Source organism: Echiichthys vipera (assembly GCF_963691815.1).
Source record: "Echiichthys vipera genome assembly, chromosome: 19".
Classification (NCBI taxonomy): domain Eukaryota; kingdom Metazoa; phylum Chordata; class Actinopteri; order Perciformes; family Trachinidae; genus Echiichthys; species Echiichthys vipera.
This window is the reverse complement of record NC_139844.1, coordinates 15,867,962-15,893,070: the sequence shown is the minus strand read 5'-3', so window position 1 is coordinate 15,893,070 and position 25,109 is coordinate 15,867,962. Positions and strand designations below refer to the sequence as shown.

The following is a 25,109-nucleotide window of genomic DNA, read 5'->3' as shown; positions in this document are numbered from 1 at the left end:
ATGTAAGAGGATAGACGAAAGGGTAAGAGGTGAAATTAAGGATTAAAGTCACACAAAGGAGATCAGGGCGAATGTGGATGGAAACAATGACTCTTACCTGACATTCGCCACTCAGGCTTTTGAGCTCAGCCTCATCGCACTTTTCCAACGCTGAGGTTGAGTTCAACCACAGGTCCTGTTCCTCAAAGGCTTGGTCCAGGTCTGCAAGCTCTGCAGACACCACTTTGACCCGGCTTTGAGTGTGAACTCGTTCACGGGCTGCCTGCAGCTCCCGCGCACACACATCCCATTCGGTTTGGATCAGGTCTATGTCTGCCCTCACTGAGTCCACACACACTCCCTCTACGGAGAGATAGAAGCCGGCAGATTTAAAGGATTGCTTCAAATGTACGTAAATAGTTAAGCAGACTTTGAATTGAACATGATTTACTCTACAGTATGTGTCACAGCCTGTTTTGTAAGTTTTTGGTGTAAGTAAGAGAACCTAGCAAGAATAAAAACCCAAGTGGATGAAAGATTGGAAAACAGACAGTATGGATGAAAGAACAGCAGATATGAGAGAAAAAATAAGTTGAATTTAGTGAAATGTTTGGTGTTTAACAAATCTGCTCCAACTTAGCCGTGTAGCTCCACTACCCCTCACTGCCTCCAGAACAGTGTAAACACATTAAAACTCTGAGTGCCTCTTCATTTCATTGAGTGGTTATATGAAGTCAGCAACCCTGCAGACTGAGAGATTTTTACTACTCTGTCCACAAACAAACACACGTTCAGATTACTGGCATCTAAAACTGAAAAACTTTTTTTTTTTTTTAAATGTAGGCTTGTAAATACCCAGAATATACCAAGCATCTGTGGAAAAGTAGTACAATCTTAAGAGACAAACGAAATTGAACTGGGAAATGGAAAATTTCTGTGTCTGATAAAGTATAAATAACACAGAATGTGATTGACAAAACTTGGATGATTTCTGTAAAATAATTGTTTGGTTGATGTGTATAATAATGTACCATTTCAGTGTCAGTAAGAAAGGAGAGTCTCTTCTTTCCTTCATACCTCTCTCCAGCTGGTCCATCAAGTCCCGTCCCTCCTTGATCACTTGACTAACTGTGGCTTCCTTTGCTGTGAAGTCCATCTCCAAATCCTGCAGTGATTGGTCAACACATATTCACAGTGTGATTTTTACAACATGTCCCCAAACATGAAGTTAAAATCGTCTTTTGAAGCCGTATCACCTGCAGCTATACCTTAAGTTCCTCCTGCAGGTCTGGTGTGTCAGGTGCAGTGTCAGGGTGTGTGGAGGCCAGCGCCTGAGTGGACGACTTCCATGTTTTAATCCAACTCAGGAGGTCAGAAAGCTTGTTTTCAAATCTGCAGAACACAATGTGGTACATTATTGTGTGTTTGTGCATACTTTTTTCCCAAACTCTTCTGGCAAAGGAGGTTTAGTCTGTGTATGTCCTAGTTCTTACATCCGTCTGACTTCTGCATCTGTCTCCACCAGTCGTTTCTTAGGGGGAGCAGGTGGGTTCAACTCCTGGTCAGCGATCGAGGCAGCTGCAGCCACAGCAACTGTATCCACGACGACCTGCTCTTCTGCCTCAGTCATCCCAGAGTCTGTCACAGCTTCCATTACCTTTAGGCAGAGCATCAGTCAGAATGGGACAAAAATGGGACAAAAATGAACTAGACTCAAGTCACAACCACTTTATTTAAAAACTACATAAAAAACAACGTTTAGTCAAAACACTGCAATTTCAATTGCAACTAAACTTATTCTATACACTCCATAACAGTGTACAGCAGTGACTTTAGACAGAAACAAAACAGCCCTGGGACTCACTAGCTATATGTACACTATGTCAAGTTAAGAGAGACAGTGTATAACCACATACCTTAAAATGATCCAGATTCAGTCTAACATGGAGACCGAACATTGCTTATATAGTCTGAGGCTGCATGCTGGCAGTCGGCACCCACATACTAAAATCTGCAAAGGTTTCTTTCCCCACCCTTCACTTGGTATAACGCTTAATGATGCCCAAAAGAAGCACTGGGCATCACCTCTGAACCAACGCTGGTGACCAGCGTGGTGGTCAGATGAAGTTGAGATTTTATGTCTAAAACAGCAGTTCTGGTCATTATTTATTCTAGTCACCTAAATTAAACTTCTGTAGTGTATTTTTTTTCCCAGTGATCTGGCTCCCCCAACTTTGACCGCTGGATGTTTAAATAATCTATATTCTGATGTAAACTATTGGAATTTTCAGGCAATAAGCAGGAAGGTGAGATACATTGTGAATAAAGCTTATGCAAATAAAGGCCACGCACGCACGCACTCACACACACACACACACACACACACACACACACCTGGAAGGAGCAATCCTCCAGCTTCTGCACCAGGTTGTCCCATCTATGTGCCAGCTCCTCTGTGTTTGCCTCAATCTTGGCTCCTGCCTCAGGGTTCCGAAGTAGCAAAATCACATCCTGTCCTGCATCCGACAGCTGGTCGAGAGTCCTCCTCTTGTTTTCCATGTCTTCCTTTAAAATCTACAGGATTTAATAACAAAGGAATCAAAGACTACACACTAAACAGGGAAAGTGTATAATTAAATTTCACAAAGTTAAAGGCAGTTAGTTGTTATAGTATCTGCTGTGGCAGTATCTACAAAGACTACTTACTGCTAATCGGCGCACATTGGAATTCATTTCACTTGGGTCCTTGAAGTTGCTGGTCTGTACTTCACTCAAGGCCTCCTCGTTTTCTGCCAACCACGCTCTAAACAAACTCTACAGAAGAGGAGAAGAGGTGGGAAAATAGCATTAACTTAAAATACTTAGCAAACATTGCAAACAGAGTCTTTGTGTCCTGTAATGTGTAAAACCTTGAATTCTAACCTAAATTAGAAACCAGTGAGACTTGACTTTCCGTTTAAGTAAAAATATCTAATATAAAATGATCTTAGAAAAGTGAAATATTTGATGTGTGCACTGAAAATGCTGAAGTTGATGTCATGGAGTCAAGGACTGAACACTGTCCTTCATGACAGTGGCATTCCCTTGCAAAACCGAACAGACTTGAATATTCAAATTACACTATGGGGTTCTCTGCATCTCAATATAGCTCAATGTGTAGAGAGAGAGAGTTGAAGTAGTCCATTATGCCTTATAATTTAAGGCAGACAGTGCGCATGTATAGGCGTGTGCGTGTATGTCCAAGAGGGAGAGCATGCTGCATGACCTACCTGGTCTGACAGAAGCTGTTGCCACACCATGAAGACTTCCTGCAGCTTGTGCCACCTCTCCTCTGTCCAGCGACACACAGCCGCCCAGCGCTCTCCCAAAGACTTAAATGTAGGAAAAGAAAAACGTTAATATAGACATGGGATGTTCACAAAAAGGAATATAAAGGAAAGGGAAAAGTTTAATACTTTTTATTTGGACCTCTAGAGTATGGCCAAAAATACCTGCAATTAAAACAGCTTCCAGATCTATTGTTTTTTTACAGAAGTCATGGGTCAAAGACAAACTAGTTACAGCCTGACAGTCTATAGAAATGTTATTTTCACACTGGCAGATTTGTCGATGAAGTTCTAAAAATAAGAAGGAGGGTGAACTTTAATTACTGTACTGTATATGTAATTGTATAATTGTTATAAATGTATAAACACATACCTATACAGTAAATAAGGTAGCAGTAGAGAGACTTGAAAATGAAAACAATGTATTGCATTTACTGAAGGAGAATTCTCCTCCATGAACTGACATATTCTTAAACACTACAGACAACTCACTTGTAGTTGCTCCTCCAGGGCAGCGGTGGCACTCTCGCCACTGTTTTCATCTACCACGACCACCATGTGTGTTAGAGAGTTGACCTTCACCTGCTCCGCCTCCAGGTCGTTCTGAAGCTCCTGAACAGAAACGGTGAATAGTGAATTCAGCACGGTCGCATATTACCTATTAACAGAGCTGGCAGAGATGCTTTTAAACTTTATGTTGACACCATGGAGACAGTGAATGACTCATTAAAGTTCAGGATCAAACATGTGACAAAGCGGTCACAAGACTTGTTGGTTTTAGGGACAAGAGCAGTGCAGTGAGACTGTGACAGTTATTTTTATATTCTACGTGATCCTGTCCATGTTAAATCAATGACAAGTTCTTCATTGATTAGATTCATGCAATATAAGCACTGAGACAGAAAACATTTGAATGGGATACTGTATTTACTTTATGCTGCTCTATCTGTTCTTGGTAGAGCTCCAGGTCATTAGGTGCTGGTTCTGTCTCTATCTTTCTTATCCGCTCCTCTGTCTTCGTCAGCCAATCAGATAGCTGCTGTAACTGCTGCTGCTGAAGATCCATCAGGACTTCATGGAGCCTGGACAGGGAGAAAGTCAGCACAGAGAGAAGAAGGGAAGAAGGGACATGAACGCTGTGGGTTTAATCATTTTTAAGGTGACACTGCCTGTTCTGTTCATTATTACTGCCTCGCAGTAGCACAAATGCTACAATAAGTGACAATGCTGTATACTGTACAGTCTCCACTGACAATGAGTCATGGCACACACAAACATATCAGGGTCAACAAATGCTCTCATGGACATCATGAATACGATCTATAAACAACTTGCGTGTGTGTCAAAAGCTTCATAAACCTTGATAACACCGATTGAGCGCTAGACTTGTAAAGCCTTGGAGGGATCAAGACTTATTAGGTGTCACCTTCCCACAGTTTGCAGTCTCAAACATCTGAGGTCAGCAGTGACACTGAGAGAAAAATTACTTCCGTCAGCCAATTTGTGGCTTATGATATGATGGCAGTGCACATTCTTCTAAAAAAAACTTCACAGCTGTTTGAGTTTTAAGCCTTATTTTTCTTTTCTTTTTTAAATGACGGCACAAGTGGGTCATATCACTAGTTTTTGACACAGATAAACTACAACCATACGATGTTTGCAAATGAAATGAACAACAGCAAAAGGTGTGGCAATTCCTCACAGGACTAAAGCAGTATATAGTGTGTGTGTGTGTGTGTGTGTGTGTGTGTGTGTGTGTGTGTGTGTGTGTGTGTGTGTGTGTGTGTGTGTGTGTGTATGTGTATGTGTATGTGTATGTGTGTGTGTGTGTGTGTGTGTGTGTGTGTGTGTGTGTGTGTGTGTGTGTGTGTGTGTGTGTGTGTGTGTGTGTATCTACCTGGCCTGGCGGTCCATGCTGGCCACTCTGAGGTTCTCCCAGCGGGAGTTGAGGAGGCTCATCTGCTCTCGGATTTCCTCTTCTTCCTCCTCTGTCAGATTGCCCTGGGCGATCAGTTGGTTACCCGCTTGGAGCACATTACCTACACTGCTTTGGTGTGCTGTCAGCTCCATCATAAAGGCCTTTTAGGGGAGGGGAGGTAAACAGTTATGATAAAAGATTTCCTGCAAACCTCTGACTGTGACACAGTTTCAATTTGAAATGTTGGTCTTTCGATCAAGCTGTGAGACAGAAACAAAACAGCCCTGGGACTCACTAGCTGTATGTACACTATGTCAAGTTAAGAGAGACAGTGTATAACCACATACCTTAAATACCTTAGATTCAGTCTAACATGGAGACCCAACGTTGCTTATATAGTCTGAGGCTGCATGCTGGCACTTGGCACCCACATACTAAAATCTGCAAAGGTTTCTTTGCCCACCCTTCACTTGGTATAACGCTTAATGATGCCCAAAAGAAGCACAGGGCATCACCTCTGCACTGTTGCATTCACGAGTGTTGCTGTAGCAACAGTTAGACAAACTGAAGCAGAGTCTGTCAAGCAGCCAAATGAGGCCAATTACAAAACAAAAGAAGAAGGAAAAGATGTTTCAAGAAGAATACAAGAACAACTTTGAGGGAGTTTGGTTGCTTCTTAACTCTTTATAGGAGTTGCTTTTTCCTGGTTCTTGTCGTGAGCAATATGAAGCCCAATGAATTGAGTTATTATCTATTTTGCATGAGCTCTCTGGATGAGTAAGCATTTCTGACTGCACCTCTGAGCACATTGTTTTTGATCAGGCTTTGCTGGAGAAGCTGGAGTAAGTATGTGAACAACAAGGCCGAAACAAACTGGATTGATTTTTTTCAGACCTCCTGAAAAGCCTGGCTGTTAAAGAGGCTTTGGGTTTTGTTGCTCTCAGTCTCACTACAAGCTTTCAGCTTTGACCTGGATTCCAGACATTAGACTTCACAAATATTCACATTGCAGCCAAGGGAATCCAGCCAAAGCCCCTTTACACACAAGCACAGACACAAACCCTGCAGCTACACCTTCTCAAGCATGCAAGTACGCTCTGCGCCAAAGCACCAAGGGGTGCTGTGCGCCACTGTTCTCACCAGAATTCCTGGCATTTCCAACATGTACGGAGCATGTACTGTTGACTGAGGACTCTATCTCTGGGATTCTATCTTCAGTCTCAACCCTGGAGAGTTAAAGTTCTTAAACAAAAAAATTTGTGTGCAATCCAGACAAATATCTTGTCATATAAGTGTGTCATCATTTGTCTTTAAATGTGGTCTCTCAATTAGATGTTTCATTCCAAACTAATCTAATTGTAATTTTTTTAATGAAAAAAAAAAATGTTTTTTTGCACCTCTATCTATGCGTTTACATCCTCGCCAGTCTGCATTTCTCCTCTTACCTCATGTGTGTGAAATTGATCTTTGACTTCTTCCACATCGTCCGACACCTCCTCCTGAATCTGTAGGGCATCCTCAGCTGACAGCAGCCAGGTCAGTACCTCTTCCAACGTGGTCTGGTAGCTGTCCAGGTCTACTTCCAGCAAACTGACCTCCATCTCCCCCTCTGTCTCTGTCAGGGTGCTGGGAGTCTCAGGCCAGCGGCTGCTGCCTGCTCCCTCCATCTGTACATTCTGAAAAACATGAAGCAAGGGATGAATGCACCAGCTGAACATATTAAAGAGAATGTGTTTACATCTTGGGTAACCATTACTCTAGTAACATATTATTGAAAGGAAATACTGTGCCATGCATTACATTCACAGATAGCATGGAACAGGAGAATCAGGATGTGTAGAAAACAATAAAAAGTAAGTTTTGATTCCCTTGTGTCACATTCACATGGCCACATGTGTCTATGAAACACAGCCATGTCCAAAACCTCCATTTGTCCTTTACTCTGATTTTCATCTGTGCTATCAGTTGGTGAGTTTTAAAATAGAGCCAGCCATCTGGGAGGGGCCTGTGCTGCACTGGAGCACACAGAGCAACCTGCCCTGCTCAGCTAAGAAAAAAGCAACAACTGCAGGCCTATTATAGGATGCTGGGAGGTGCCCCTGGCACGCTGGGCAGTTCAATCCTCATTCTAGGAATAACAGTAAGTTTGAAACACAGTGTTATCCTGGGTAAGGTTGGGTGTACGGTACAGTCAAAGAGATGGATGGGGTAGCTTCAAAGGAGAAATAGCTTAAAAATTGTTTATTGACAAGAGTGAAAACATGTTCAAATGTAACACATGGTAAGTAATTCAAAATAAAACAAGACTCTGGATGTAAGTGCAAAGACAACTTTGTTGAATGGCAGTAGTCTTGTCAGTGCAGTGTCCTTGAAAAACAACTTCCCTGAATACGTTCCTAAATCTAACACCATAAAAGATATTAAATACGTCCTTTGTAGACAACTAAATTACCAAACTATTTAAGGTTTCCAATTTTATGAAGGAAAGTAGGAAAAAGTTTGACAGGGCTCAAAAAAAAAAAATCTGTCTGGAGCTGAAATGAATGGGAGATAAAATCTTGGCAGTGACAGCCATGCCAAGTCGAAGATGACAGAAATGCTAATGGGTGTGCAGAGACTGATACAGTAACAAGTCAAATGGACCTTTGTGTTCCAGGCTGATATTATACAAAGGTAATGTCTGTGTAGCACACTCAGGAAAAGGTCACCTGCTGGAAATATTTGATGACCTTTTGGATATTTTGGAGTTAGTCGCAAAAATACTGTACGCCCTGTGTCGGACCAGTGGAGGCTGGCAGAGACAAAGCAGCAATGAGAGATAGAAAGACAAGTGGGGGAAAGAGAGAGAGAGAGAGAGAGAGAGAGAGAGAGAGAGAGAGAGAGAGAGAGAGAGAGAGAGAGAGAGAGAGAGAGAGAGAGAGAGAGAGAGAGAGAGAGAGAGAGAGAGAGAGAGAGAGAGAGAGAGAGAGAGAGAGAGAGAGAGAGAGAGAGAGAACTGCAGCCTTGGTCTATTTATTGACTTGAATGGCTGTAAAATAGCTGTGGTCTGGCTTTCAACAGAACACTTTATTATCACCAGATGATTTGCTCAACTCGATCCCTGCATTCATCATTTTTGCATTTGTGACTCTGGAGCATGTAATGCATCATCATGCATGCGTCAGTGCACTTATATCATCAGTGAAATTCCAAATTTGACAGTATGTGTCAGCATGTCATTAGATCTCAACCTGATGTTGTCATTGATATTGAAAACAATCGTTATCTAAAACCAACAATAATAACTCAACAAAAATATCGTGAACCTAAATCCTGAAGCTAAGGGTGGAACCCAAATACAGTCATCAAAAACAAAGAGCCTTTATTTTTCCTCCACTCAGTCTCACTACCAGCAGTATTACGCATCACTTCCTATGGAGAGAGTGTCTGTGCCAGGAAAGTAAACCCCTTGTTGGACCAATCAGGGCACTATTTAAAAAGACTTTTCCAGCACTCGGTCCAAGACGTGGGAAGTATGTGTCCACGGGCAATAAAAACTTAAGAGGTGGTTTCGGGATTTTCTGATTTCTGACTGAAATGAACGAGCCGCCCTGAGGCTAAATGTGCTTGGTCTGCTGGAGTTACTGTGGGATATATGTTATGAATATGAACTGGATCACAATCACAAGTTAGTTAAACAGCAGGAAAGTCCAGGTGTGGAAATAAGACACTAAAATGCTCGCAGATGTTAAACATTGAACGGCATCAGTATGTGCATGTCAGTCACATACTAAAGCCACCCACCCACCCACCAGCACACTGGCATCTTTAATGCTCAAATAACCTTCCCTGATAGCTCTCTACACGCACTTGCATTCTCACCACTTTATTCCCTCATTTCCTTCCACCCCTTTACAACTCTGTGTTTCCAGCAGCATGCAGTTTGGTCTGTTGGCTAATGTCAGAGGGGTGAGTCATGGCTCTGCTCCCTATTTGCCTGTGCCTGCTGTGCTTTTCATGAGCAGCGCTGGAGAGAATGAAGGAGATTGGCTATTTCAGGGTGGGAGTGACCCGTTCTATCTGGCAACACACAATGAAACACTCCACAATATTCCTTATGCCTGCACATTTACGGCTTCTGTGGCCTTCAATCTGAATGTTATCGTAAACGCAACACAGCAGCAGAAGGTTGAAGCAGTTATGGGTTCAAATTTTTTACGACTTTGGCTTTTCAGTTGTTGAAGCTGACGTTCAGGAGCTGGTCTATCATCTCTCCATTCATGAAGAGAGATAACGGTTTGTTTACACCCGCACAGACGGGGGTTCAGACACGCAGCCACTGGGGGAGATATATCTGCTGGTCGGAAGCACTGCCACTACTGACATAACTGAACCATAGGTATTAAGGAGGTAGTATGCTGTTTTGTTTAGTTTTTAGGGGTGGACGATACACAAATTCTTCATGGACAGTCTGATGTAGGACATCCAATATGCTTTTATCAATTTGGTATGTCCTATGAACCATAAGGTTTCAGTCTAGTATAGTACAATAAATTTGCAGAACAAATTTTACACATTATACTAATCATTGGTTACCAATTCTCGCGATAACACAAGATTAAGCGAGAATCACAGGTTCACGTGTCAAATCCATCTTGTAAGTCTGCAGGTAATGCATTTGTGTTTAGAGCAGAAGTGAGCAGCCTTTTAAGGAGCTACAGACATTTGAGGGGGGAGTTATGAGCCGGGAGTGACGAAGACAGGAGAGACGACCGCTCATTCAAAACAACAATGGTAGCTTCTTAAAAAGGTTAGCATAGACACTGCAATAGCATCAGTTTTATCAGAATTGAAGAGTATTTACTGACTGAAGGCTTTTCTTGATGGCAAAGATGTTTTCCCTCTTCTCCTGACTGACTTTGGCAAGTGTTTGATAGACTTCTCATATAGACCTGTGTAGGGATCGACCAATACAGAGTTTTCAGGGCCGATGCCGATACCAATTTTTTTTATCTCAGCCTTAGCCAATGACCAATACAGACTGACAATTTTCTTGAGCTGATATTTGGAGCCCGTACTACTTTTGCTCCCTCGATTTACATCATACAATGACACAATGATGATACCAAATGTTAAGAGTCTCAATTTAAAAAAAGGAATATTTATTGAACTTAAAAAAGGCATCTTCAGAAACACAGAGCTGCCTTTGGACGCCTTTCTGCATCCTACTGCATCGGCCGATAGGATACAAATATAAAACGCAAATATCAGCCATTAATATCGCCGATGTATCAGCCTATCACTAGGCCTGTGTATCAAACCATCTGATGAATCAGGTTAAAACATAGCTTGCATCGTTATGGCAAAACCCTAGTGGCAAACACGCATGAGAACACGTAGTTCTCGTGAAAAAACCTTCTCTTATCATTTAGACACTGTTTAACTACAGCAAAAGGTCTAAAAACAGACAAACAAATAACACATTTTAGATCGCTTACTGGCCAATGTGCCTTCATTTATAGAACAAGAACCATAGCAAATGAGTTTTTCCACATAAATGGAATTGAATGTCATCCTGTTTTTTTCTCACTGTGCAACTGTGAACTGCATCTGCATCCGAACCTATAAGAGCAAGCTATTTCTTAAAAAACACATTTTTTTTATTCCAGTCATATATTCCTTTAGTTTGGACTTACTGTGCTTCTGTCTACATTGCCGGTTACCAGCTGTGGATGTTTAAAGATTGCACATAAAAGATCACCTTGGATTTCTTACAAAACAGATGTATCCATGGATTCTAGCGAGCAACTTTTGTGAGAGCAGTTTAAAAGGTTGAGCAAATAGTACAGTGACTCTTTAACCGTCTAATATCATATCACATAAAGTACAAACCTTCTGTATTTTGTGTTTTACCTGAGCACTGAGGCCTGGACCTGAGTCCTCTGACTCCACTTTGTATTTGCGTGGCAGGGTCTCCACTTCTTTGATAGCCTCCATGCTCACGTCTTTGGGCAGCACGGCAAACAGTGATGTTACATACATGAGGATTGACTTCTTATCTGGTAATTGCACCGCCACATCTGGGGGCGGGTGGGGGGGGGCAAAAAATCAGAAATAGAAATTAATTATGAGAAGCAGGAAGAGGAGAGTGAGGGAAAGAGAGGTGAAAATTGCATGAGACAGCATAGCAGATGGAGTGAGATCGTAGTTTAAAAAGAATGCAGGTTGAGGCAAGTTGTACTGGTTAAACCTTGCCCTGACACAGGTCAGGTGTGATTATCTCTGTGTCATGACTAGGGCTTTGAATATTCAGATATTCTGATATTTGTTAGTTGCGTAGGTATTCAGTTTTCAATTTTGGTATTGGGAAATGTGCAGGTTTTTTTGTTTGTTTTTAAAATTTAATGCAAAATGTAATTAGAGCAAAAGGCATGTGTTGCAGCGACAGTCTTTACTGTGTTTTGCTGTAACTTACAGTCGTTTTTCACTGATTAGTACGGAATATTCAGAGATCAATCAGATGGTATTCGGGACAGCCCTAGTCATGACATAACAAGAAGTGTTTGAATATAGACAGCTCAAGTAAACGCACAGGATCTACATGGACTTCGTAAGCTAGCAGCTTGTTACTAATCTTCAGCCAAAGACAACACCAAGGTATTTGCTCCACCGTGACTGTATCCAACTGCTGGCAGGACATGAAGGTAGGCTTCGTGAATACAGACCAGGTTTTGATATGTGGGAATTTTCTGAACAGTTAAATGTACTTCATTTCATATCCAGCTATTCTTTAGGGGTACTACAAAAGGTATTTTCTTATGTAATCAATTTTTACATTTTAAAACTTTTAAAACAGCCCAGAATGGTCCTACCTTCAGCATCCAGTAGCCTCTCAATAGCCAACTGGTCTTTTGCTGCAGTGAAGGCATGGTCCAGTCTCTCCACAGGGCTCAGCCTGACCACCTGATCCCAGCTGAATGCATTCGGTCTGAAGACACAAAGAACAGTGGTGATGAGAGCAGCAACCTGGAGACTATAACTATAATTCAGGGTTTCCAGTATTAAGCTCACAGTCTCAGATAGCTCATAAAACACACATATCTTTATTAATATGCATGTTTCTCAAAGTGCTGCTTCTGAAAGATTTTTTTTTTCTTTTTAAGATTAATTTTTTGGCCTTTTCATGCCTTTATTGTATGGGAGAGCTTAAAGAATGACAGGGAACAGGAATTAGAGAGGAGGGGGGCGACATGCAGCAAAGGGCCGAAGGTGAGAATCGAACTCGGGTCGCTGTGTCGAGGCCTTCTAGCCTTGGTACATAGAGCACCAGATCTAATCACTGAGCCACTGGCACCCAAGAAATAAGAAATATTTGAAACATATATTTGTCCTCCAAACGGAAAATACTCTTCCCTTAGCGGTGCAGGAGGACTGGCGTTGCGGCCAGTTGGCAGTGGAATGTGTGTGTTCAGTGATCCACCTAAACCCTGGCCCAGGTCTAAACCAACACTGGCCTTTCTCACAGCTCACAGGCTGTGTGTGTGTGTGTGTGTGTGTGTGTGTGTGTGTGTGTGTGTGTGTGTGTGTGTGTGTGAGAGAGAGAGAGAGAGAGAGAGAGTGTGTGTGTGGCTGATTGCATACGTGCATGTCACTAGTAAGGAAAAGGGGTTACAGAAAGGGGGGAAAATACCCCTGACGCTTCTCTCACCCTCTTTCTTTCACACACCACAGTGTACACACACACGCCAAGCATGTTCAAACAGGGCATGGCAGGCGTAAACAGGGCAAGTCAAGCAGTGTACACACACCCGGCAGGCGTTGACCTGCCAACCTGACCTCTCGCTACTTACACAGATTGTGGGTACACACACACACACACACACACACACACACACACACACACACACACACACACACACACACACACACACACACACACACACACACACACACACACACACACACACACACACACACACACACACACACACACACACACACACACACACACACACACACACACACACACACACACACACACACACACACACACACACACACACACACTAAATTCAAGACGTGGGTTTCTTAAAAAAAACCTTTAAAGGTCAAAGGGTATATGTCAAATATGTCAACTTAAATCTGAAAATGAATCCATAAGCAACAAATATCAAAACATGGCACAGAGAGTATGGGAAATGCAGTCTCACAGAATTGGTATGCAAGAAGTCAATACAATACATACTAAATATGCCGAAACACAAAGACATAGATGTAATAAAAGGATCATCAGATCACTGCAGACAGTGTTTGCTACCATGACCACATTTTGCACTCCAGCAACTTCCACAATCTATGATCTCTCCCCACCTGAAGTGGTGTAGGATGCTGTTGAAAGCCAGGCCGTCAGCCCAGCTGGTGGTGAAGTTCAGCACATTGACTTCTGGGTATGAGCGGGTGCACTGGCGTACCCAACTCAGTAAGATCTTCTCACTGTTGGTTTGATGCAAGTTGGACATGATATCCTTCATAATGTCTTTCACCTACATGAACATGGAAAAACATACATTAACATTAGTACGTGTGAATTAATTATTTTCCATATGTTTTTTTTGTTGATATGAAAAGCGATAATTATTCTAATGGTTCACTCATTATCAGGCAAACATGGAAGATTAGAGCATCATTCCCACTGTGATTTGCATAGATTTCCAAAATATTTAAGAAATTATATGAAAAGATCACATTAAAACACAATCACTTCAATGATCTGTGGTTATGTGAAATGATGACTTTCTATGATGACGACAGCATGTCTAGCATGCACAACAACAAACACCATAAAATACATGGTGCATACAGTGACCAGAGTGACATGAACATAAACAAATAATAATGAAAAACTAATATTGAAAGAACTGGCAGTGCCAAGAACCTATTGATGAACTATTTTCCTTCAAATGATTGTAATTTTCAGCAGGTCACACTTATACAAAGCAGTGGATGATACGCATATTTAGATGCATGCATGCATGCATGTGTGCACATCAATACTCCATCTGGATCATCAGTGGATTATGAGTTCACAGTCAGAGCAAACATTAATGAGTCTTTGTGTGTGTGTGTGTGTGTGTGTGTGTGTGTGTGTGTGTGTGTGTGTGTGTGTGTGTGTGTGTGTGTGTGTGTGTGTGTGTGTGTGTGTGTGTGTGTGTGTGTGTGTGTGTGTGTGTGTGTGTGTGTGTGTGTGTGTGTGTGTGTGTGTGTGTGTGTGTGTGTGTGTGTGTGTGTGTGTGCATGATGGGGGTTGAAAGGAACAGGAATGTGTGCTCACCTGCCAGTGAAGGATAATACTCCAGATGAGGCCCAAAGTCAGCTTGTGGTTCCCATCCACAATATCTGTCCCTCCTATGTTTACCAGATCAACCTGAAAGAAATGACAAGACGATAAGAAAAAATGAATAATTAATTATACAAGCGGTGGTGCAAAGTTGTGTATTAGTTGTTAAGTAGAAATTATTCCTGTTTTGAGCAGATTAGTTGGAAAGCCAACCCAGTTGCACGCAATCTAAAATCTTCTCAGTGAAAATCTTTTGTTTGCTGTAATCATAAAATCTTTTATAAGCTGATTACAGCATGTACAAACTCAAGTGTCGTTCCTAGAGTCTCCAAAGGTAGAATGGGAGGCAGAGCCTTCAGCTACCAAGCTCCTCTCCTCTGGAACCAACTCCCAAGTGTTATTCGGGAGGCAGACACTGTCCCCATATTTAAGAGTAAACTTATAACTTTCCTTTTTGATAAAGCTTACAGCTAGGGTTTACGAGCCCTTAGTTATGTTGTTATTTTTAAGCTGATTTTGTTCTGCTTAATGATGCTGCTACAATTTTAAGGCCTAGTCTGCCGGGGGAATATTACTTTTCCAGATACTCTGCGCTTCTCTCCTCTCTGTCTATATCATTCATGTCTCATCAATGCATGTCACTAATTCAACTTCTGCTGTGCTTTGTCGTCTCGCAGGTCTCTGCTGATCGTGGTGGTGCCTGCTGCCGTGGTCCTGCATGACGCTTCCTGCTACTATTATAGCTATTAGTCATATATACTGTCACCAGTCTTAGAAACTAAAAAATTTGTAGCCATAAAAACACCATCAGTGGTATGTCTCGCTGTATCGCAGCGGCTATTGCCACTACTCATTATTGATCATGTTTGCCACCATAATTATTATCATTTTCATATTCTATCACCTTTGATGTGCTTGTTCCTACTATTCTGCCGTATTAACTGCCATAACATATAAGTCATATTCACATTACTATAGATGTTATTATAGTTACTGTTACTTTTTGGTTTCTTGCATCTCTGGAAGTGTGTCTGTCTCTCTGTCTTTTTGTCTGTCTTTGTCTCTCTCTATCCATCTGTCCGTCTTTTCTTTCTTTCTCTCTCCTTTTTTTCCTCCCCAACCGGTCAAGACAGATGTCCGTCCTCCATAGAGCTGGGTCTGACCGACGTTTCTGTCTGTTATAGCAAAGGTTTTCGTTGCCACCGTACTCTATGGGGGAATTGTTGGGTCTTAAATCTTAAATAAGTCATATAGTGTGGTCTTTACCTACTCTGTAAAGTGTCCTGAGATAACTTTAGTTTATGATTTGGCACTATAAATAAAATTGAATTGAAGCAACTCATAATAACATCTGAGTTTCTTGCAGTGGAGACTGAGTACATACTATTGCTTAAAATCTTAATGAGTGTCCACACTGTTACAGCTGAAAACTTCTGAACTATGCATTTTCCCCACACAGTGTATTAGCCCACTCTAATTACACCCTCCAATGCTACCTATGAAGTGTGTCTGCAGCCTTGTCAGACATTTATCATATGAGGTGAGACCAAGTGCAGACTAATTACATATAAATATTTTGGAGAGGATCAAGGCACAAAGTAGAACATGAGGTCAAGTGTCTGGTCAAACTTAAAAGTTACCTCTCTGTCTATGGCAGAGCTGATCTCTGACCCTTCTCTTGTGCTAATTAGCTCCATCCTGCCACATTATCCCTTCTCTGTCTGTCTCTCTCTCTGTCCCTCTTTTTCTTCTGCACCTCTGTCTCTCACACAGAAGCTCAGTTCCTCATACTTGCGCTACTGTGTCGATGTTTCCATCCTCACCTTCTAATGTTGATGTATTGCCCTGTGAACTCAAATTTTCCCAAAAGTTTGGGAAAAAAAGCTTTTGAAGCAACAACAATCATCCTGCAGCACTCCATCACACACATTAAACTCTGGTCATGAGATGGCGAAGATGGAATAGTATTAAGGAATAATACAGCAAAAACACTTTTTTAAATGTGGTTTCTATACTTGAAAAATCAAGTATTTTTAGGATATCTATTTATTTAAAAACACTTCTAAGGTCTTGTTTCATTTTTTTTCCAGCCAGCCTGTGGGAACTCTGGCCTCCACAGCCTGCTGACAGTGTCTTGTTCTTGGGGGAGAAAAAAACAGCAGGGGAGGCCTGCAAACTCCAACCTCTGCTACTTCCCATGAACATGCCCTTCCCATTATCTCCCACAGCTAAGGTCAAGGCATTAAGTCTGACTATTGTACACAGAGCGAAGGAGGCATAAAAAGAAAAATACAGAACTCAATGGAGATAAAATGGCACATTCAAATAGATAGGCTGGAATCTCTCATAGTGTGAGACAATGTTAAACGTACCATAGACAAAGAGTTTGTGGGCTTTTACTTCAACAAAACACAACAGCATCCAAGTTTACAGTTCATTATAGTTCCCTCTTTCTGGCTGTACTATGCTGCCATATGTGGCTCAAATGAAACCCTGCAGAGTCTTTCCCCTTGTTAAGAACCACTGACGTACGCAATTTGACTAAAACCATCTGCCAACCATGACGTAACAAAATCAAACAAAAGCCAACAGAGAAAACGCCTGATACTCACATTATTTTGATGCAGAACTTGAAGTACTTTGTTGATGTTGTTGAGAGCGTGCACTCTGGTGGAGCCTCTCTCTTTGGTCTGAGGAACAGGAAACACAACACGGATCAGGTGACTGTGTAAACAGTGTTTAGTTAGCCAATCATAAGACTGCATGAGTCTTTGACAGGTCATACGATCAGCAGAGATCCATGGAATTGTTCTTGGAAATTAAGTGTATAAAACAACCATTTACTCATGAAAAAATGTGATGTATTGCTACACCAAGAAAAGGTATGCCATCACTCAGCGAGTGTTTCTCTCCACACAGTCATCACACCAATTACCCTATCAGCATTGTCCACAGGCCAAATTATGGAAAGAATGGCAAGATGAATAGCTGCCAACTGTAAATCCTTTTTAAGTCTTCCCATACCTCAACCACTCATTAGCACCCCATTACAGAATTACTGTTCTGTATCAGAGAGAGTGTGTGTGTACATGTAGGTGCCTGCATGCATGGCATAGGGACAATTCACACTTAGAATGGCTGCATGTGCTAGAAAGCAGATATGCTGCTGAAGGGGTGACAGAGAGGTGACTGATAATGTGACTGAATCTATTTCTCTAAAACTCTTACATGCAGGAAATACTACAATCTCAACACATCTACAATTGCTGAAATGAGAAATGGAATGTGTTTGCAAAAAAATTGTTAATTAATGCTATTCAAGCATCCAAAATACATCTGCTGAGGTCCCCTGTGTGGCTCTAATGTTTACATTAGATTTAGTCTTTGAGTTTATGTGAGGTAATGCATGTGCTTGTACTGGCTTGAGTGGATGCAGCAGTCCCATTACAGATAAAAAAACAGAACTCTTGCAATATCATTGCATTCATTGCCAAACAACCCTTGCTTGGAATCAGTGCTTTAAAAATGTGCCCATGTACAGCCTGATAAAATGCACTCGCACAGCAGACAACATTTTTTTCAAGCCAGAGCTCAGGTTTCAAATGTATCGATAAAGTATTGATAAGGTAAACCAATGGTAGTAAAGGAAAAAAAATCTCAGGAATTTCAGGTTCAAATGACTAATTTCTTAACAATGTGTTGGTCACAAAGAGGTGACAAAAAGGCCAGTAAACCTTGATACACACATACACAAACTCACCAATACTGTGCCAGTGAGACCCTCCAGAAGGTCCAGCAGCTTCCTCCCATCCCTCAGGTCAGAGAACATATCCGTGATGGGCGTCTTCCCTGTCTGATAGAAGAAAACAGGTTTGAATCTGACCCGCGACTCTTTGCTGCTCATCATCCCCTCTCTCTTAATTCCTGTCATTTTTCAACTGCTCTATGTAATAAAGGCAATAACTATCCCTTTAATTTATTAACTATGAATCAATTATGTAGTCAAATAAAAAAAGTGAATATTCAGAGTGACTGTCGGCTTGCATAACATTTCCATGTATTTTAATAAAAAAAGAGTGAAAGGGCGAGCTCAACAACCCAACGCAGGTCATTAACCTTTAACAGCTTTTTTTAACAGATAAGATTGGAAGGAATCAGAATGCGTCAAATAGTTAAAAGGTGAAGAGAAAATTTGGCATACCAACTGCTATCATTGTCACAGACATTCAACGCTTTTCAACCAACAAAAGAAGACGAAGTGAAACTAAGAACATCTAAGAGCTTCAGAGATTATGTTGAGTGCAAATATTTTAACAAGACCACAAACTAATCATATTCAACACAGTTCTGTCAATGGTGTGTTAATGAGAATAATGAGATAGAATAACAAGACCACACACGTTAAGCCATTAGCACTGTTGCTTGGTAGAGTAATGGACTAAGAAAAACAAACTACATATTTTAGGACCAAAATAAGCTTAATTTATTCCCACCACCTCAGTAATTATTTAGTTTGTCATTTCAATAACAGGCATATGACACAGATAAGTTTTAAATTCATTATCTCGCTTTAACTTCAAGGTTGGCCTTCATTTAAGCTGGTCTGGGGTCTTTCATGTTACCTTGGAGAACTGTGCATTTATCCATTTGGTGAATGTTTTCTTCTGTACTGCATCATGCTCATCTGTGAAACAGAAAAAAAGGGCTTGTTAGAAAGATGAACAGAACAAAAGAACATTGGCAGTACATACTGTCTGATATTATGAGAGCAAAGAACATTGTTAAAACTCAAAGTCTATTTCAGGAACCCACTTTCCATAATCACTCTCACACTGACGGTCTGGTAAATGGTAATTGTAGCTGGGGGCATCATGGCTTAAAAGCATTGTGATCAATGTGGCTGGAACATCAGAAAATTCCAGCAACAAAATGCAGGCAAGTGGGGTATTTGGATAATGCGTGAAAAATGTAAAAAGGTGTGCCATGTCAGTAAAGCTAACACACCACCGTGTCCAAAAAAAGACAATCTGCACCTGTGCGTAAGCCCTTGCCCATTTATAATATTCCCCTGGTCTCTGAATCCAATTGTACAAATATTTCACATTCTCTTCCCGCTTGACTCCCTCCCTCTCTGCTCCTTATTCATTTTCTCCAACATGGCTCTCTAATAAGGCCTCATTGTGTGGCAGGCAGCGGGTCAGCTGCTTTGATGTGCATGGGCGATGGCTGGCTGCTGTAATGGATCAGAGTAGCTCATACAAAGAACTGGACTTAACTTAGGAAATTATTTTCTACTTTGTTCCACATTTGGGAGAGAGGAAATTATATCAAATATAATGACTAGAATTATATCTTCACAATGTATTGTATGTATGTATTGTATGCTTGTCACATATCAAAGGAAACTGGACAAAATTACATATTAAAGATGAATGTTTTATAACATAACCAAAGATGACATTTGGTGGCCCAAAGTGTGTGAGTAGAAAACCTTCATAACCTATAGATGTTCTGTTCAGAGTTCATTAGTGATAAATGAAAATGGATAATCTGTTTCCATATGCCTGCTCCATGTTGAGACAACTAATGAATGGACACAAAATGGATCAACAGCATTTTTGTGCTGGAGACTTTTAAGTAATTTTTAAAGTAATGATTCAAAACCTGTATTGATTATCATATCAGTCAGATCAGTATCAGTCCTGATGCTAATGTTATTGAGCTGATCGGGTACCCGATACATTAATATTTTCTGCTGAGCTCCATTAATTTGCTTAGCATTATACAGATTTAAAATTTGGAAAAAAGAGAGCACTGTTATCGGATTGGCACTCGCTGCTGGACCTTTGGAATGGCCAGTTCCCAGTTTAGGTATTGGAATCATTAAAAAAAAAAAGTCAGACCAAAGCATCTGCACTTTGGACTCTGTTGACTTGTGATGGAACTTTGTAAATTTTTCAAAATCAACAATAAAATAAAACAGTACAGGCCATGAAAAGAATGAATCTTGTGCAGATGTAATTATCTATTAAAGAATGTAGAGTGGTGGATCATTAAACTCCATACCAGTACAAAAAAATCATTGTGGACACATAATGACATGATAAACAACAAATACAGTTCAGCAGCTGTATAACCTTCCACAGCCAAATACTGAACAAAAGCATCTACAATAGAATTGTAAACAACTGTACACCTGAGGGGAACCTGCACCTCAGAAACATCTGTACTTCAGCCTGCCATGTTCTGCAATGTTTATTTCCTTTCTCATGTGCCCTTTCTTTAACCTCCTAAACAACCAGCTCATTAAGTTGTCTCAGAATTGTACACCTGAGGGAGAGGGTCAGAAAAGAAATGCATTCACATCTGCTTCTAAGCCCCGTGAGAGGTCTCAGACCGTAATCTAGGGTTGGAGAAGTGGTAAAAAAAATGTGTGTATGAGCGTTAAACTGCCACCGTCACTCAACTAGCCGCTGTTTAAAGCACCATGAACTGAACAAAAGGTCAAGGGTTATGATCACCAGGCCCAGCAGTCGTCAATGTCTTTGTTTGGGTTGTGTGTGTGTGTGTGTGTGTGTGTGTGTGTGTGTGTGTGTGTGTGTGTGTGTGTGTGTGTGTGTGTGTGTGTGTGTGTGTGTGTGTGTGTGTGTGTGTGTGTGTGTGTGTGTGTGTGTGTGTGTGTGTGTGTGTGTGTGTGCGCTCACAGCCGCTGGCTGGGAGAGAAGGAGCATAAAAACAAAAATGTACTGCAAAAGGAGGCCAGAGCTGGGGTTGACAGAGGTGAGAGGAGGAGATCAATCGTGGCGCAAGAGCGGGCTTTTTTTGGTCTACGTCAGAGGTTGCTGTCAAGTATTCTTATTACCAAGTGTCACAGTATGTGCATACATGTGTATGAATGTATGAGGAATCAGGCAAACATACAGTATTTTCCATTTAAATGCTCCAGAAATGTCATGAAGACCAGAGAAGAAGATGACTGGGACTGACACATCAAGTCTTTCTGTGAAGAGAGACAACTGGAAGGGTGAGTTTTTAAGGTGGGGACAAAAAGCAAGAGAGGCTAGTTGCCTAGACTAGTATACACACTTGCACTGTGTCGTCTTCTCTGTGCCATTGTCTTTAAAGTGCTTTGAACCGTAACACTGTAAAAGGCCCTCCTGAGAGTATGTTGACCTATTTTTCCACATAAATCTCAGGCAGCAACAATAAAACCTAAAGGATTCTTTCTCGAGGGGTGAAAAAGACAAAGAGGTGATTGATGAAGGAGGTGATGAATGAAGAAGATGATGGAGAAAGGGTTACAGGAGACAAAGAAGAGGTCTTTGAAAAATATGACCACGTGATTGACAAAGGGTAGGTGACATTACAGGGGGCCCGATAACTAATGACAATCAATCACAGTGGAAACTTCCAGGTGAAACGGTTTTACATGTCCTGACAGATAAGGGGAAAGGAAGAACAAAAGACAGGCAGACCACAAGACAAAACAACGACAAAAAAATAAGGAGAGGGGTCAGGAAAGATAAATAGAGGAAGCCAGAGGGAGAGAAACAACAAAATTTAGAAAACAACTCACAAGGAGCAGGACAGGTAAAGTACTGGCATTCTTTCAACACAATATCAGTTTCCCTTTTATAAAAAAAAAAGCCCCATGTGGAGGCCTCCTGTCCTTACAGCCTTATCGGCACCCTGTGGAGGGCCTCTGAGGCCCCTGAGGAGAGGGTCCCTGTTGGCTCAGGTCTCCTGGGCTCTCCACCTTACCACCTTGACAGGACAATACACTCGATTCATACACGCTATTCTACCTCAATCTGTCTGCTGCTCCTACTCACCAAAGCACAGGAATGTCTTACCGCTGGACGGATCAAAGCAGCGACGGGGTTGTGTGTGCAATTGTGTTCAAGAGTGTGTGTGTGTGTGTGTGTGTGTGTGTGTGTGTGTGTGTGTGTGTGTGTGTGTGTGTGTGTGTGTGTGTGTGTGTGTGTGTGTGTTGGTGTGTGTGTGTGTGTGTGTGTGTATCTCAACTGTGGGTGTTATACACAAGTTACATGATGACATTTATATGTTAGGGGAAAAAACATATACACTTAAAGTTAGTTGTGAACAAACTGTCAAATCAGCTGTGGTCTTAAATCACAGAGACCTGAAGCACTTAAAGCTTCAATAGCCATTATTAGAGTCAATATAAATTTGACTTAATTCATTCCTTTTACAATCAACTATACTAAATGAAAATTTTGTGCAAAAACACACCTATTGGGTGAGCTGGATGCCCAAAATGCCCAGGTATGCACAAAAACAAACACAAAGTGTATCCTACAACTCTGTTCAGTAAGTTGTGATCCTTTAAGATAAGAGAAGATATTCCTTTATTCATCCCACAAAGGGGAAATTTCCTTTTCACAGCAGCAAAGTGGATAGCTAACATAGAAGAAAATCAATAAGAAACAATAAATTGTAGAACATATAGAAAAATATGAACAATATAAACAGGGAACTAAAACATAAGAATAACAGGATCAATACTGTATATACAATATTTTAAATTTACACTAAGACGCAGAGGAAAAATAAAAGTATTTCACATTGTGATTGAAAATCACATGAGCTAAGTGCGTTGCTATATAGAATATTCTGACGTGTACAGCTCGCTGACTTCACAGGATACAATTTTTGGGTTTTTAACTTACAATTTACTAATTGATGCCTGAAGATCAATAGAGGCCATCACTGAATTTGAGGCAGTATTAATATTAAAAAGTAAAGTTTTTGACTGGTCCTAGTCAAGACTACTAGAAACCAGTCTTTATGGGTGACTTGGTGATATGATAAAGATATCCCATCAGCTCAGTGACTGGAAGTGAACAAACTGCATTAGCACAGTGAAACAACAAAGTCACAGCCGCGTTTGTTTGCAGAACAAATATCAACCCCTGTCAAATAGTCATCGTATTTCCCATAGCTAAGCTACATACACAGTCACACGCTCACACATACACACACACATTAGTGTAAGCAGATTCATGTACAGTGAACATGCTGTCAAACAAATATTTCTCTTCCTCAACAGCCAAACAGGAAGTAGTGATTACAGGAAGAGAAATCCCACTGGTGTCCTCTCACAGCTCACTGAGCACACGCTCTCAATATTTCTGTTATTTACACACATGCATGTTTGTACCACAACAGACTACAGTGTTTCAAGTGATGTGCAATGCAGGGTTCCCTTACTAACACAAAACACATTCTCTTAATCATGTTCACAACCTGCTTTAGCTTTCTGTTAACAGAAGTGATTTAGTGAAAATGAAGAATGAACACAAAAACAGCCAGCAATACATTCTGCACAAGTTTATTTTTCTGAGATATGACTGATCTATCAAATTCCTCGGCTGCTCCCATGTCCTTGACCCAGTGTTGACCAATGGTACGTAGGCGAGATGAGAAGTTTGAGAAAAGACACCACAAAATATGAAAGAATTCACAGAAACACACATGTTCCTCAAATCAGCCAGCTGGGAACACAGAGCAGACGCATAAAATATACAGCCCCCCCTCACAGGTGGAGAGAGCTTGTGACCACACATCAGGGAGGAGGGGTAAAAAACGGTGGGAGGCACTGAGGTGAAAAACAAACAAACCATCCGGGGTTTCCACGGCAGCAACACACAGTAAACATGAGAGCTATGAGCTTAGACAAATAGATTTATTTGCAAAGTTTAGCCGCACCAGTGAGCAGCAATTACCTTTAAGTTATACTTAACCGCTTAAACTTCTAGATTTTCCCAATCATTGTTTTTCGGTATAGCTTTCAATGCATGTGTGGCCACTGAAGGAATAACTGAGTACATTCAGCCCCAGTATCAGCTCAAGTCACTGAAAGTTTAATTGGCAGAAATGGGATGTATATTTCAGAGCTGTCCAAGGCCACTGTACCCAAAATAAACTTTTTTTGCGCATGCTTTACTTGGGTCACTGGTACTGAAAAATTACAGAGGGTTTATGTCTTGGCTGCGAGACAACTCTCAAGCAGAGACTGCACTCATAAAAAAGTTTCCCAGGGTGAACTTCACCTTGATGGGAGTCTAGAAGGAGCTCAGCTGCTGGCTGTCTTTCAGTACAGTACAGTACCGCCCACAGCCTATTGGAGGGAACTAATCCTTACACAGGACACACACAGTACTACAACAATCACAGGCTTTCAAGCCAGCCGTTGTCCATCAGTGGACTTAAAAGCCTTCTGACAAATGTCCCCTTTCCTCATATATGTACACACAAAGAATGTCACATAAAATGCAATACTATTAACAGTTTGATGGAAGAGATCTACTTTATTTTGACTATTCGGGTTGACAGGAATGCATAGTATTCCTCTAATTTCCCCCATGCATTCCTCCCTCCTCCCTCCAGTGGTCACTTGTCTAAGCTTGTCCCAGCCGGCACAGCCTTGTTGACACGCTTCCCTCGCCAAGATCTGGGAATTTGTAAGGAAAACACTTCCAACGTCCAGAAAGATTAGCCCATATCCCCACTTAGCAGCCTGAAAAACACCTCTGTGGTGTCAGAGCAG

The 25,109-nt window shown here is 41.3% G+C and overlaps 1 protein-coding gene across 2 annotated transcripts in view; it reads right to left on the bottom strand.

The window, feature by feature from the left end:
- utrn (utrophin) overlaps nt 1-25,109 on the bottom strand; it is a 177,381-nt gene that overhangs the window by 139,552 nt on the left and 12,720 nt on the right. For both annotated transcript variants that reach the window (XM_083933790.1, XM_083933791.1), the window contains exons 3-20: nt 19,162-19,223; nt 18,300-18,392; nt 17,152-17,229; nt 14,534-14,626; nt 13,573-13,745; nt 12,075-12,190; nt 11,116-11,282; nt 6,669-6,899; nt 5,203-5,384; nt 4,237-4,387; nt 3,798-3,917; nt 3,249-3,350; nt 2,686-2,793; nt 2,374-2,553; nt 1,473-1,636; nt 1,248-1,371; nt 1,057-1,144; nt 98-342 (exon numbers count right to left, since the gene is read on the bottom strand). In XM_083933790.1, the coding sequence (XP_083789916.1) occupies nt 98-342; nt 1,057-1,144; nt 1,248-1,371; nt 1,473-1,636; nt 2,374-2,553; nt 2,686-2,793; nt 3,249-3,350; nt 3,798-3,917; nt 4,237-4,387; nt 5,203-5,384; nt 6,669-6,899; nt 11,116-11,282; nt 12,075-12,190; nt 13,573-13,745; nt 14,534-14,626; nt 17,152-17,229; nt 18,300-18,392; nt 19,162-19,223 (2,477 nt within the window). The remainder of the gene's footprint in view (nt 1-97; nt 343-1,056; nt 1,145-1,247; nt 1,372-1,472; nt 1,637-2,373; nt 2,554-2,685; nt 2,794-3,248; nt 3,351-3,797; nt 3,918-4,236; nt 4,388-5,202; nt 5,385-6,668; nt 6,900-11,115; nt 11,283-12,074; nt 12,191-13,572; nt 13,746-14,533; nt 14,627-17,151; nt 17,230-18,299; nt 18,393-19,161; nt 19,224-25,109) is intronic.